At 50.9% G+C, this 15830-nt stretch overlaps 1 protein-coding gene across 1 annotated transcript; it reads left to right on the forward strand.

Moving 5' to 3' along the window:
- Window positions 1-8892: 8892 nt before the first annotated feature.
- Window positions 8893-14501, forward strand: LOC135887316 (C-type lectin domain family 2 member D-like). Its single transcript, XM_065415077.1, has 6 exons — window positions 8893-8983; window positions 9648-9749; window positions 12433-12447; window positions 13209-13393; window positions 13756-13859; window positions 14267-14501. The coding sequence occupies exons 1-6, from the start codon at window positions 8893-8895 to the stop codon at window positions 14445-14447; spliced, it is 678 nt and encodes a 225-aa protein (XP_065271149.1). The 3' UTR covers window positions 14448-14501.
- The last annotated feature ends 1329 nt before the right edge of the window (window positions 14502-15830 follow it).

The raw sequence follows: 15830 nt of genomic DNA on the forward strand, positions 1-15830 counted from the left end.
GGTGCCCCTGGGCCTGGTTTCTTAGTGTGGTCTCTGAAATGCCTGCAACAGATGCAGGGCTTGGATGTAGGTTACTGGTTCTCAGGACCTCTTGTCTGGGCCATAATCCTCCCAGTCAACCAAGTATTGGAGCTGCCCTCTGACTCCTCAGGAGCCGATTTACTGACCCATGTACTCCTATGGCAAGGTTGGGGGCAGCCTGGCGATCCCCATCAGAATGATGGTTATACGGTTCTTTGGCTGCTTGTAAGTGTTCTTTGAGTTCCCAGTGTACCTGGTGGAGATGGGTCGTTAGATCTATGATGGAGGATACTGGGGAGTTTGTGGGGACATCCAGAAGAAAGTAATGGTGAAAATTGTAGTGTTCCCTCCCCCCCAATGGGGTTTGCTGGGTAGAGTCCCTTAATTCTTATGATGGGATTAGTTCGTGGTTCCTGAAGTATTGCTCTGGAGATAATCCTGGATGAGCACGGTAAGTTTTTATAAAACCTGTACATCCTACACTCAAGGCATCTCCACACTGACGCAGGACATTTTTTAGTCTGTTCAGATCTGGTGGTGTAGGGTGTTTTACCAGTACACCAGGTGATACCAACATACACTGAAGGGGTGTAGAGGGTCCATGAAATTTTAGGGACCTAGGCCATGTGAATGATTGCCCAAATGCCAATAATTGTCCACCCAAAGGGGCTGGATTTTCTGATTTATATGGTGCCAATGTAACATTAGGTGGAGAAGCAGGAATTGCATCCCTTGGTGGTTGTATCTCTCTCTGATGTAACTTGGAGATTACTACATCGCAGGCAGTAGCTACCAGTGTCACTTGTAACACCACATCTTTAGTCCTTGAACAATTACAGTTTCTAAAGGCAGTTCTTCTTTCCTATCGGGGCGGACACTAATAGAGGAGAGGCTATTTCCTACCCCTTTGCTCTGCTCATCTCATCCTTTACGTTACATGTCGCCGCCTCTGATGCTCAACTTCCTCTTTTTATTTGCAGACTGCTAGTATGGGCTGCACTGCTAACTTCCTCTTTTGACTCTCCCTCAGTGTGGCTCCTCGGTCTCCGTTTCCAGCTCTGCTACTAAAGATACTGTATTAACCTGAGCGAATTCTCTTACCCTACTTCTAGTAACTGACCCTGCAGATTTGTTTTGTCTCCATTGGTTCCATCATGCCAATAGGGAGGGGAACCGATTTTGTTCTAACACATTTTCTAACTTTTTTGATTTTTTTCCCAACACTTTGATTTATAATTGTGCAGCGATTTTAAGATGGCATCCAAAGTTTGCTGGGTTTTTCTGAGTAACTTTAATTTTTTTATTTAGCTGTTTCCTTTACCAGTTTAGCCTTCCTTTTTTCTGCTCTGTTTCTACATTAAATACATTACTCACAAAACCCCATGGGTTACAATGCTTGGAGATTATCTTGTTGTTCCTCGGATGTTCTAAACCTTTTTCGTGTTCCTGAATCTGTTTTCTAAAACCGTACTGCAGGAAACTTCAACAGACTTTACTTTTGCCCTTGCTCCACTCACCTTAACATGTAATATAGAACTCATTTGAATTCTAAAACTAGTTTATGTAATAAACTATAATGAACACTCTGCTGTTTTTACTCTGTAACTGAAGGCGTTCCTTCACAGAAACAGGAAACAATACCCCAAACCAGTTTTTTACACCTAGTTCAATAAGTCCCAAGTAAATGATAGAGGGGTGGGGGCACGTTCCCCTCTCTTCTCTTGATGGCTCATAGCTGATCAAGAGGTCTTCTTTTTTTCTCTGTCAGGACCTGCCAAACAGCTGGGGATACTGAGGCAGACAGATTAGAGGTGGAGCCCAGGAGAGTTGTGGGGACTGAAGAACTGTACAAGTTCTGAGTTAGAGGCCTTTTGGTGGCAATTAATACATAGATTTATCAACTCCCCCGCCACCACTACTGTGGGTCATCAGGCCCGATGCTGCTGCTTATATCTTATTGGTACCATTCGTTATAACTTCAACCTTTAACAAAGCCCCTTACATGCGTGTATCACTTTTTAAATAACGTTACTATTACTTTACTTATCTTGCAAGATTAAATTTAAAACCTCCAAGTTAAAACTTTAAGCCACAATACTGAACAGGCAACTTCTGGGACTGCTGCCAAGCTACAGTCACAGGAAGGCAAGTTCCTGTTTTTGCGTCAGTTAGCAAGACACAATTTTTGCTCTGTGTCAGAGGGGTAGTTGTTAGTCTGGAGCAGTAAAAAGCAACAGTCCTGTGGCACCTTATAGACTAACAGACATATTGGAACATAAGCTTTCGTGGGTGAATACCCACTTTGTTGGATGCATGTAGTGGAAATTTCCAGAGGCAGGTATAAATATGCAGGCAAGAATCAGTCTAGAGATAACGAGGTTAGTTCAATCAGGGAGGGTGAGGTGCTCTTCTAGCAGTTGAGGTGTGAACACCAAGGGAGGAGAAACGGCTTTTGTAGTTGGATAGCCATTCACAGTCTTTGTTTAATCCTGAGCTGATGGTGTCAAATTTGCAAATGAACTGAAGTTCAGCAGTTTCTCTTTGGAGTCTGGTCCTGAAGTTTGTTTTTTGTTTTGTTTTTGTTTTTGTTTTTCTTGCTGTAAGATGGCTACCTTTACATCCTGCTATTGTGTGGCCAGAGGTTGAAGTGTTCTCCTACAGGTTTTTGTATATTGCCATTCCTAATATCTGATTTGTGTCCATTTATCCTTTTATGTAGGGACTGTCCAGTTTGGCCGATGTACATAGCAGAGGGGCATTGCTGGCACATGATGGGGGTATATTACATTGGTGGATGTGCAGGTGAATGAACCGGTGATGTTGTGGCTGATCTGGTTAGGTCCTGTGATGGTGTTGCTGGTGTAGATATGTGGGCAGAGTTGGCATCGAGGTTTGTTGCATGGATTGGTTCCTGAGTGAGTCACTATGGTGGGGTATGTGGTTGCTGGCAAGAATATGCTTAAGGTTGGCAGGTTGTCTGTGGGCGAGGACTGGCCTGCCTCCCAAGGCCTGTGAAAGCGAGGGATCATTGTCCAGGATGGGTTGTAGATCACTGATGATTCTTGCTCTGTAACTTTAACTCTTTACTTATGCCTTAGATGAGATTTTCATGAGTCTAAGGATGCCTGGAATCCCTGAAAATTCCTGTCACACTCCTTGAGTCATCTGGCTGGTTCGCCAGTCTGTAGCCTGATTTAGGGTGTACTAATATTCAGTTTATTAATTTAATTATTATTTAATTAAATTAATAATTATTATTAATTTATCTACTATGACTACTAAGAGTAGTAGTCATAGTAGATAAAATAAAATGGAGTGAGTGAGTGAAAGTAAGAATAAAGTGGAGAATACTCTAGCGAGGTGGGCTACCTCTTTTATAGGGCAAGTGCCAGAAATTCTTTCTCTTATGCCCAAATTTTATTCCTTGCCCACAGACATGTTAGGGTACACTTACCCCATTGGCTAGTTTGTTTGTGCGTATGGATGACGTGTACATATGCACATACGTTTCCTTGTGGTGTACCTATTAAGTCTGTGGGTATAACATTGAAACCCCCCCATGCCATTTTTCCATTGTGTATTGGTCTAGATAAAGGTCCTAGACATGTGTGGATACTTATGTTTAGGTAACAAGATGTAGGTCAACTTTGCTTTCTGGGTAAAAGGTCTTAATATAGATATGCTAACTTTGCCTTAGCTTAACATACAAGATATGGCCTGTAGGCCTCTTGCATTACAGCCAAACTTACTTTAATATAAATCTATAAACCTATTACAATACATCAAATACTTAAATGATAAGAAATGATATATATACACACACACACACACACACACACACACACACACACACACACTATTTTTTTTTTTTATATATATATAATACAAAAAAAATGCGCAAGCAAGCTGGTTATTCCTATAGGCTACAGATGTCCTCTTTAGGCTGATGCAGAAATGCTAATGCTGAACAGCCTTGTTCCATTCAGTATCCGCTACCAAGCAGTGGAACTTCATAGCATATTTAGCAACAGACCGATATCCCTGCTGCAATGCCCAAAGGACTGCCTCGGCTGTATGCTCACTCCTAGGATCACTGAAGATCACTGTTGCATCTTCCAAACTCTTCATATACAGTAACTCCTCACTTAACACTGTAGTTATGTTCCTGAAAAATGTGACTTTAAGTGAAACGATGTTAAGCGAATCCAATTTCCACGTGAGAATTAATGTAAATAGGGGGGGTTGGGTTCCAGGGAAACTTTGTCTGGCAAAAAAAAGGCATTATATACATTTTAAACAATTTAAAACAAGCAATTGAATACTACGCTGGGGAGGGGGTAGTGTGCACGTGCTGTGTGTTTACAAACATACTGTACATACAGAACAGTACTCTAGTTGGGAGGTGCCCCCGCCTTACCCCACACAGGCACAGCCCACTGGCACTGGAGACACTGAGGCACGCAAGGAGGCAGAAGGTGCTGTAGGCTAGGAGAAGCATGTTGTGCAGCTCCGGCGGCAGCTTCCCCTACTCTGCAAGCACCAGGGGTGGGGGGCTCAACCCTCGGCCCGCCCGCTCCCCCCCTTCCCCCAAGCCCCCACCCTTAACCCGCCTCTTCTTCTTCCTCCCCTCCTCCCCCTTTACTCCGCAGCCGCTTCCTCGCTCCTCCCCCCTCCCTCCCCTCCTAAATGCTGCCAGCAGGAGGCAAGGGAGGGAGGGGGAGCCTGCACATCCCGAGTCCTCGCTCCTTCCCTCCCCCTCCCCCCCCGCCTGGGGCAATCAGCTGGCTTGCAGAGTTGGGGAGGGAAGGGGAGCCTGTGCGCCGAGTCCTCACTCTTCCCCTCTCCCTCCTGCCCCTGAAACGCTGCAAGCCGGCTGATTGCCGCGGGGGAGGAGGGGGAAGGCGCTGATCCGGGGGGGTCTGCTGGGCGGGAGGCGCTGGGGGGGGGCGCTTAAGGAGGCTGCCAGCTGTGGAGAAAGCAGGCAGCCAAACAACATAAAGCGGAGCATTGCACAACTTTAAATGAGCATGTTCCCTAATTGATCAGCAACAAAACAATGTTAACCAGGACGACTTAAAGTGAGGAGATACTGTACCTAAGGCCATGTCTACCCTACCAGCTTACGTTAACTCAAGTTACGTCGGCATGCAGTCACCGCAGTTGGTCTGTCACTTGTGCGCGTGCCTACTTGGCTCCCTGTGTCGGTGGTGAGTGTACTCACCAGGAGCGCTTGTATTAATTCAGAGTGCAGTGCACCATGGGTAGGAATCCCACTGTGCAACTTGCCACCGTCCACTGCACTGAACCTTGGGAAGTTTTGGCAATGCATGGTGGTTCCCAAATGGATCGCATGGGGAGCATGGGTCAACTTCCCATAATGCAGTGTTCAACATCCCATAATTGTATATGTATCCCATGATTTTTGCACCTTTTTTCCTAAATCCCACAAACCTGCGTGGCTGTCCTTGCTGCCTGCCTTATCTTTGACAGAAGCATGGAATCTGCACAGCTCTGCGCTGTTGTTATGGGCAGTTCTATGGACTCGTGCAAGCTGCCACGGCATGGTCCGAAGAAGAGGAAGTGCCTGTGGGAGAAGGAGGTTGGGCGGTCGTATGAGGGGGATATGGGGGAGAATAGAGGCAGAGACGTCTGTCACCCCACATTCTCCCCTCCCGAGGTGGACGAGGCTTTCTTCCGGCAACTAGCACAAGTTACTAGATCGCAGGCCCTGGTTCTCATGGGAGACTTTAATCACCCTGATATCTGTTGGGAGAGCAATACAGTGGTACACAGACAATCCAGGAAGTTTTTGGAAAGTGTAGGGAACAATTTCCTGGTGCAAGTGCTGGAGAAACCAACTAGGGGCAGAGCTCTTCTAGACCCTGCTGCTCACAAACCGGGAAGAATTAGTAGGGGAAGCAAAAGTGGATGGGAACCTGGGAGGCAGTGACCATGAGATGGTTGAGTTCAGGATCCTGACACAAGGAAGAAAGGAGAGCAGCAGAATACGGACCCTGGACTTTAGAAAAGCAGACTTTGACTCCCTCAGGGAACTGATGGGCAAGATCCCCTGGGAGAATAACATGAGGGGGAAAGGAGTCCAGGAGAGCTGGCTGTATTTTAAAGAATCCTTTTTGAGGTTGCAGGAAAAAAACATCCTGATGTGTAGAAAGAACAGTAAATATGGCAGGCGGCCAGCTTGGCTAAACGGTGAAATCCTTGCTGATCTTAAATGCAAAAAAGAAGCTTACAAGAAGTGGAAGATTGGACAAATGACCAGGGAGGAGTATAAAAATATTGCTCAGGCATGCAGGAGTGAAATCAGGAAGGCCAAATAACACTTGGAGTTGCAGCTAGCAAGAGATGTTACGAGTAACAAGAAGGGCTTCTTCAGGTATGTTAGCAACAAGAAGAAAGTCAAGGAAAGTGTGGGCCCCTTACTGAATGAGGGAGGCAACCTAGTGACCGAGGATATGGAAAAAGCTAATGTACTCAATGATTTTTTTTTTTTTTTTTTTTGGCCTCGGTCTTCACTAACAAGGTCAGCTCCCAGACTGCTGCACTGGGCAGCACAGTATGGGGAGAAGGTGACCAGCCCTCTGTGGAGAAAGAAGTGGTTCGGGACTACTTAGAAAAACTGGACGAGCACAAGTCCATGGGGCCAGATGCGCTGCATCAGAGGGTGCTAAAGGAGTTGGCGTATGTGATTTGCAGAGCCATTGGCAGTTATCTTTGAAAACTCATGGCGATCGGGGGAGGTCCCGGATGACAGGAAAAAGGCTAATGTAGTGCCCATCTTTAAAACAGGGAAGGAGGAGCATCCAGGGAACTACAGGCCAGTAAGCCTCACCTCAGTCCCTGGAAAAATCATGGAGCAGGTCCTCAAGGAATCAATTCTGAAGCACTTAGCGGAGAGGAAAGTTATCAGGAACAGTCAGCATGGATTCACCAAGGGCAAGTCATGCCTGACTAACCTAATTGCCTTCTATGAGGAGATAACTGGGTCTGTGGATGAGGGGAAAGCAGTGGATGTGTTATTCCTTGACTTTAGCAAAGCTTCTGATACAGTCTCCCACAGTATTCTTGCCAGCAAGTTAAAGCATGGGCTGGATGAATGGACTATAAGGTGGATAGAAAGCTGGCTAGATCGTCGGGCTCAACGGGTAGTGATCAACGGCTCCATGTCTAGTTGGCAGCCGGTTTCAAGCGGAGTGCCCCAAGGGTCGGTCCTGGGGCCGGTTTTGTTCAATATCTTCATTAATGATTTGGAGGATGGCGTGGACTGCACTCTCAGCAAGTTTGCAGATGACACTAAACTGGGAGGAGTGGTAGATACGCTGGAGGGTAGGGATAGGATACAGAGGGACCTAGACAAATTAGAGGATTGGGCCAAAAGAAACCTGTTGAGGTTCAACAAGGACAAGTGCAGAGTCCTGCACTTAGGACGGAAGAATCCCATTCATTGTTACAGACTAGGGACCGAGTGGCTAGGCAGCAGTTCTGCAGAAAAGGACCTAGGGGTTACGATGGACAAGAAGCTGGATATGAGTCAACAGTGTGCCCTTGTTGCCAAGAAGGCTAATGGCATTTTGGGCTGTATAAGTAGGCGCATTGCCAGCAGATCAAGGGACGTGATCGTTCCCCTCTATTCGACATTGGTGAGGCCTCACCTGGAGTATTGTGTCCCGTTTTGGGCCCCACACTACAAGAAGGATGTGGAAAAATTGGAAAGAGTCCAGCAGAGGGCAACAAAAATGAATAGGGGACTGGAGCACATGACTTATGAGGAGAGGCTCAGGGAACTGGGATTGTTTAGTCTGCAGAAGAGTGAGGGGGGATTTGATAGCAGCCTTCAACTAACCTGAAAGGGGGTTCCAAAGAGGATGGAGCTCGGCTGTTCTCAGTGGTGGCAGATGACAGAACAAGGAGCAATGGTCTCAAGTTGCAGTGGGGAAGGTCTAGGTTGGATATTAGGAAACACTATTTCACTAGGAGGGTGGTGAAGCACTGGAATGGGTTACCTAGGGAGGTGGTAGAATTTCCTTCCTTAGAGGTTTTAAGGTCAGGCTTGACCAAGCCCTGGCTGGGATCATTTAGTTGGGGTTGGTCCTGCTTTGAGCAGGGGGTTGAACTAGAACCTCCTGAGGTCCCTTCCAACCCTGATATTCTATGATTCTGTGCCAGGATCTGACCGGCCCCGCTCCTTGTAGCCCATGCATGGGGCTAAGACCCCGCTGCTTAGGCCGATGCACTGCACCAGTAGGTACATGTAGGAGGCAAACCAGGGATATTCTGCACATGCACAGCCGGGGTCTGCAGTGAGTGTGGTGCATTGTTTACTGTCAGGACATGCTATATGCACCCCCCCAGACACCCACACACACCCTGGTGTGTTTGGGTTGCAGGGCAATGATGCCCCCCTCTCCCCATGTGCTCTGGTGGGAAACACCTAGTGGTTGGGCATCACAGTCCCCTCCCTCCATCACTTGCCAGGATGCTGCCCCCTTATGATTCTCTGCTCACTCTCTTCCAAGAAGGGGGGGGGGGGGCAGAACTGAGGAGGGGGCTCTTCTCTCCCCCGAATAGGTGGGTAGATCCGGGGGTGGGGGAGAGAGTTTCCATAGCAGATCAGGTCTCTGAAGCCCTGGGGGGTTGAGGGGCCGATGGGGTTTAATCATCATGCCACCGCCTCTGGCAGGGGGTTGAGCTGCTGGGCAGGGAATGAGAAACCACAAATCACCCCCCCTCCACCTCCCACCCCTGACCTGTCCTGCTTGGTCCATCTCAGCTTCCAGATCAGCTGGAGAGTCCAGAGCAGGGAGAGGAGCCAGGGCCTGCAGCGGCGTCTATAGCCTGAGTGTCACTGAGACAATGGAGTCAGCAGCTCAGGACAGTGAGAGCCCACAGGCACTGCGGGGGAGTTTTAATAGCGGTGGACACCAGAAGAGTGGCGGGGAGCCAGGTAATGGGGCGTTGCTGCCTGGGAACAGGCTGGAGAGAGACACTGAGGCTGCCCCACGTGGGGCCATGTTCTCAGTGGTAGCAGCCAGTGCCCAACCCGCGTCTGTGGGCAGCAGGGGCTGGATCTCCCCCAGGGGCTCTCAGGGCACCGATCCCTGGCTCACAGCTGCTGTCTGGCCCACACAGCGGTGGCCGTGGGGCTGTGCAGGGGCCTTTTGGGCTGGGTGTGTCAGACCCCCTGTGACAGCCCTGGCCCATCTCTGCCTGGTTCATTCTCCCCCCTTCTGCTGTGTATGGCCAGTGTGAGACCCCAGTGTGCGGGGACAGGCGCGCTCGGCAGTGTGGGCCCAGCCAGCGCTCGGCAGAGGGGATGGGGGCAGATTGAGCTCCTGTCACCTGAACATGTGGGCCCTTTTTTCTGTGCCCCTGAGTTCACCAGGCCCCATGACAGCCTGGCTGGGGGTGTCCAGGGAGGGCACTGGGTTGAGGGGAAGGAGGGACTGTTCTGCCAGCCCCAGCCTGTCTGAGCCTCCGGGCTCCTCTCCCAGAGTGTCTGACAGGAGGAGCAATTGACAGAACGGTGCATGTTCTAGGGCAGCTCCAGCCCTGGTGCTGCCAGTGAGACGTGTCCTTGCGGCCCTGCCTGACGGGTCTTTGTGTTTCAGAACCTCGTCGTAACGGCAAGAAATGTAACTACTACAAGAAAACTACAGTCACCCTCGCAGTCGTGGTCTTGGGTCTCATAATCGCTGTTATTGTCCTGGCAGGTGAGTTCTCAGCCCTCCCTGCCCCCTCTCTGCACATCCCATTTCCCCTAGAGCCACCTCAGTCACCGTCTCTCCTCCTGGCCAGTCTGGCTTCTGCCCCTGGGACAAAGGATTCCTGGGGGATGTTCCTCCACGACCCTCCTCCTGCTCCCTCCCAGACCCCTGCACCTGGGCGCTCTCTGTGTCGGACGATCTGACTGACATTAGCTTCCTCCAGCCCCGCTCTGAGCACTTTGGGCCCAAGTCACTATTGCCGGGCCCCAGGCACAGTCGCTGGTACCCCCGTGCAGAGTGGGGGTGATTGACAGGAGAAGGTGCAGGGCAGCGATGAGCTGGGCCCTCTGCCTGCAGCATGTCGCCCTGAGGTACCAACCTGGCCTCCCTGCAGCTCCGGGTCGTGCCCAGGGCCGGGCTGGCAGGTGCTGGTGTGTCACTGAAATGAGCTGTAGAACGCAGCACAGACACCTCCATTAACGCCGTGTGAAACCCACCAGTTAGTGACCTCGGCAGTGCAGGGTCCCATAGCGCTATTGACTCCCCCACCTGCACAGACACCGTGTGCTAGTGCAGAGGGCGGCTGTTACTAGTGAACATGAGCCCGGATGTATCCCCGAATAGTCTGGGGGGGGGGGCCTGAGACCGTCAGGGGTGGGATTTATATATTGCCCTTGGATCTGATCACTGGGCCCCAGGAGGGTTTAGCAGTGGGCAGAGGGGGGTGAATCCAGGTCTGTCTGCATTAGGAATCCTCTGTGCCAATGTAACGACACTGATACAGTGCAAACTGCTAATGTAGATGCATTGCAGTGGTGCAGAAAGGGGCTTGCCCTGGAGCTGGGCACTGCAGTAAGTTACCACAGTGGGACATGCTGCTCCAGCACATCTGTGTAATGTGCAACTGCCTCCCCATCCTTCCACCAGTGCCAGCTGCCCTGCTACAGGCAGACCGAGAGTCCCAGCTCCCTGCTGGACTGGCCGGCTATTGCAATGGGCAGCATTGGCTCACCCAGCGTAAGGTGGGATCTGTGAGGTTGGGGTTCCACACCTGTGGGTCAAGGAGCCCCCAGAATGCAGTGGGGTCAGATGGTGGAGATGGCACCAGTCAGGGGCTCCTTGCTGTGCCCTGTCCGTCCTAGGCAATACTGGAAGGGGCCCACAGGCCTGGCAGCTTTTCTCTCATATCCAGCTCTGTACAGGATGTGAAATTGTGCCCCACCCAGCTGCAGTTACTCCCTGAAATGAGACCAGTCATATACAGAGCAGCACCTTATGCACTGACTGCCCTGCTCCGTTCCATGTGTGAGCACTAGTGCGTACGGCACACTGCACCATGACAACTCCAGGGAAATACATGCCTTGTGCATGACCTCCTTATTCTTGATCACCTCTGCCTCAGCTGCTAATGTTCTCCCAAACTTGTGTGTGTCCTAGCCCCAGGGGATGGCTAAGGCTGAGAGCAAGTAGCCGTGACCCGGGGGGGAGGGGGCGGTGAGAGTGGGGGAATCCCTAACTGACATGGTGTTTGTAACAGCTTATTACTCTTCCCCATAGTGACCCTGATAGCCCTGCCTCTGGTTATTCACCTTCTGCACTGACCTTGCCAATAGCTTTGTGGTGCGAGTTATGGGTGACCCCACTGCTGCTCCTCTCTCTGGCACTGAAAGGGTTACACTACAGTGAGAGCATCTAGTACTCCTGAGAATTCTGTGCCAAAAATAAAAATTCTGCACACAATATTTTAAAATTCTGCAAATTTTATTAGTCCATAAATAAATGTGGAGGCCTGGACATAGACTCAGCGGTGAGGATGCACCTGACCCTGTCACAGGGCAAGGGCTGGGCCTGCCCCAGAAACATCTCGGGGCCCTGCCCTTCTGCACCAGGTGTGGGTGAGCAGGCTCGGCCCAGCAGGATCCAAGTGTGGAGGAGCTTAGTGTGGAGCGATCCAGGGGTGGGGTGTTAAGATTCTATGTGGGACAATCTGGGTGTGAGTAGCTTGGTGGGGGTTCCAGGATGCAAGGTTTGTCAGGGTGTGGGTTAGGATTCAGGGGGCTTATTGAGGTTCCTGGTGGAGAGGTGATCTGGGTATGAGGTGGGTCTGGATGCACTGGGGTTGAGTGGACAGGAGAGCTGCTCCCTTAACAGTGATCCCCTCCCTGCCACAGCTGAGGAGCGATGGGGGCAAGAAGCGGGGTGGGAGGAAGGAGTGGTGCATCCTGCAGCCGGAGAGGTTTCTGGGGGTGGGTCTGACCCAGCCCTGGCCACTCCTTGCAGGGGAAGAGGAAGTTCCATCCTCCCCAGCCCAGCTGGGATTAGCAGCTGAGCCTGGTATAGGGTAGGAGCCACTGGTCAGGGCATCTCCAGCCCCACCCTCCCCAGTGATTTCTCTCTCCATTGGCTGCTCCGGGCACCCGAAACAATGCACCTGCGCTGCTGGGGAGGGGCATGTGACCACTTCTGCAGCTTCCCTTTGCCTTCCCGTCAAAAAGTCATTTTTCTGCAGGCAAAGAAATCTGCAGGGAACATAAATTCTGCGCACATGCAGTGATGCAGAATTCCCCTAGGATTAGTCTAGTGAGTTTCCTTCCAGCTGCTGTATTTGGAAGGAGAAATATCTCTACAGAAGAAGTGCATTAAGATGCAACTGGCCATTCAGTGTCACAGGCCCTTTCTATTGCTGGAGTTCTGGCGCCGCCTTGTGGCCATTTCATGTTCCTGACGTGAAGTTACTTCACTTCCCTCTCAGTTGTTCACCTGCCTTTTTATTGCTCTGTTGAACCTCTGGCTGTTTATCCTGTGCTTGGGATGAAATGCTCTGAGCTGTGTTAGTCCCCCCAGGCTGGGAGTGTAACGGGAATCCTTCCTGCCAGGCAAATGTATCACAACAAGCATCTCCATCGCCCTGCATCTGGCTGTGCTGGACGGGCCCGGGCAGCGGGTGTTCAGTCTTCTGAAGGGAAGGGAGTTTGTTCCCATCTTCATCTCAACCTGCTCCCCAGACGCAAAGCACAGAGCAGGGGGAGGGGGGCAGCGGCCCAGGATAGCAGAACTCCTCGGGGTAACAGACCTGGGAAATCCTGCTGAACTCAACTTCTTATCCAGTGTCACTCTTCTTCCCACTGCTGGCCCCTGGTAACTGTCCCCTCCCTCTGCAGCTCCCTGCCCCCTCTCCTCCCCCCCCGCTCTAACACTGAGCTTGGGCCTGGTTCTGTGCTTTAAATCACGAGCTGTTTGTCAGCTGCATCCCTATTGAACGTGAACCCGAGATGGTGGCCCAGTGAGACCAGGCTTAGATAATCCCTCTCTGGGGCTGGATTCCCAGTGTCCTCCTGGCTCCCGAGCCCCCTCCCAGCAGCTGCCAGGGGTCAGGGGAGTCTCAAAGCCTGGGATGTCGGGGCTCATTTCTTCCCACAGACGGGCAGGTCCCCTCTTACACCACGTGTTACTTTCTCATTTCAGTGTTGTCGTCTGAGCGTTCTTCAGCTGCTCTGGGCCCCTGGGGCCCTGCGTGCCCGGACGGCTGGATCGGATACCGAGGGAAATGCTACTATTTCTCCGAGGCCAAAGGGAACTGGAACCACAGCCAGAGCCACTGCTCCTCCCTCAGCGCCTCCCTGGCTGTGATCGACACCCTGCAGGACCTGGTGAGAGACTCTCACTGCAATGGCCTGGCCTTGGCACAGCAGCAGCTGCAGTAGGACCTGGGCTCTGTAAGGAGAGGTTTTCACACACAACCTGGCTTTGCCCCCCACACCCCATGCAGCTTAGACCCAGCAGCACCCAAGAGCTGCCCCAGCCCAGGGCAGATTGGGGTGAGGGGAGCTGGGTTGGGGGTGGGAGGGTTAATACTGAATTACCCAGAGCTGGGCAAGAGGGAGGAGAAAATCCCCAGCCACCCCCTGGAAACACTCAGAGCCCTTCCGTGTACACCTGGGATTCCCTGCCCAGAGCCTGGGGAGCAGCAGGGTCGGGGCTCTGACACCACCTCTCCCGCTGCTGTTTTTAGGATTTCATGCTGCGCTATAAAGGCAAATTTGACCACTGGATCGGCCTCTGGAGGGACCCGGGGCAGCCCTGGAAATGGGCCAATGGCACCGAATTCAACAACCTGTGAGTCTTTTTGACCCAGCTCTTCTGTGCGGTGTTACCGCTGCTCCTTATGCTGACACTCACCTGGAATCTCCCCCTGGGGCAGACTGGGTGGGTTGGGCCTGCAGGGGCCCATCCAAACCCAGCTGGGGGTGTGGGGGGAGCAGGAACTGGGGTTAAAATATCCCCCCGGCATAAATGTTCCATGGAGGCCAGTTGATCTTAGAACCTCTCCTGGCCCTGCTGTCCCGCTGCCCCCTTCTGCTAGGGGGCTGGGGGTGGGGCCTGCGGCTGGTGCAGGATGGGGAATCGTGAGGGGCTGTGAGTGCAGCAGCTCCCTGCACTGTGCGAGTGTCTCCCCCTGTCTGTGACTGATGGGAAACGCCCAACTCCTACCTGACACCAGCTCCCTGGCTTCTGTCTTGCAGGTTTCCGATAGGAGGAGGAGCAGGAGGAGGAGAAGGTGACTGCGTGTATCTGACTGAGAATAGTGTCAGCAGCTTGCGGTGCACTAGTGAGAGGTATTGGATCTGCACCAAACCTCATGCGTGTACAGAGGCGATGGGGGCTGCTAAGAGTATTGTGGAAATTAGCCCTGAAAAAACCTGACTGTGATCTCTGACCATCACATCAGACAAATTCCGGAATAACAGGGATTGCTCTGAGCACCAAGAAAATTATCTATGTAACCTTTTAAAATATTTGCTGGGGGTGCAGCTAGGGGCCCTGCTAATGCTTCTGGAGCGCTTGCCTGGGACCGCCCGAGCAGTGGCCGGTGTGGCTGGCCCCGGGGCTGCCCCAGCTGCTTACGTGGCCCTGGGGTCAGCCGCACCGTGCCGCTGCGGAAGTCACAGAAAGTCACATAATAATGACTTCCATGACCTCTCTGAAAGACTCGCAGTCTTACTCATGGAACACCTAGCGCCTGGTATGTAGGAGAGAGAGGAGAAATGTCTGTGTTCTCACTTCCTGGACCCCAGTGGGTAGAAGGAGCAGGGAGGGGGTAGGTGTGACTCACACAGACCAGGTGCCAGCTGATGCCAAAGTCCCCATGTCTCAGTGGGACACTGACAAATACCCAGCTGGGGTCAGGCTGGCTCACCTGTGTGTCAAAATACATCTTAACATTATAAGAATGTGCTTGGACTTTATTGAATGCTTGTGAGCTGCTGCAGCATTAATCTCACTTCTGACAGACGTATCCCACATTGTAAGTTTGTACTGGGCGCCTCTGACCATGTAACTCACCAGAGGGCAGAGGGGCATTAAGGAGTGTGAAGTGCTGATCTCCAGCAGCTCAGAGCATAAGGGAGGAGGTGGGATGCAAACCCTGAACAAGAAATAATTGTATCTCTATGCTACTTGGACTCCCTGTCATACTGTTTAAATATGGATAGTACTATAGTGAATGAAACAATGGATTCACACTACTGTGGCTCTTTTGGGTACAAATGTTGGTCGCTAATTTGGCTTCTGAATCATTGAGCATCACTGCTATAGATGTTTGTTACCTTGTGAAACTTAAGGTTCTAGCTTAGTTGTGTATATATGTAAATAACTCCTCTCCTTTTTGATACATTGTCCTATAATAAACTTGATACAAACATTGTCTTTGGTCTGATATCTAAGATGTAATTGACCTGGGTAAGTGCTTTTTGGATGGGGAGTAGCCTGAATACTGCTGTGATTCTGGCTGTAAGGAACCATCTGTCACAAAGGCAGGCTCAGCTGAGTACACAAGGGGACTCCATGGTTAGTCTGTTACAGTGCCTGAGTTTACACTAGATCAGTGGTTCTCAAACTCTTTTTCCCGCAGATCACTTGAAAATTGCTGAGGGTCTTGGTGGGCCACTTAATGATCTTTCCAAATATTGTTTGTACCATTAGCTAATTATTGTAAAGCGCTTTGGATAAAAGCACTATATTAAAAAAAAAAACTTAATTAAAATTTTTTTGTTCTACAAATAAAAGCACACAACTCATATTTTAATA

This window comes from Emys orbicularis, chromosome 13 (genome assembly GCF_028017835.1).
Source record: "Emys orbicularis isolate rEmyOrb1 chromosome 13, rEmyOrb1.hap1, whole genome shotgun sequence".
NCBI classification, from domain to species: Eukaryota; Metazoa; Chordata; order Testudines; family Emydidae; genus Emys; species Emys orbicularis.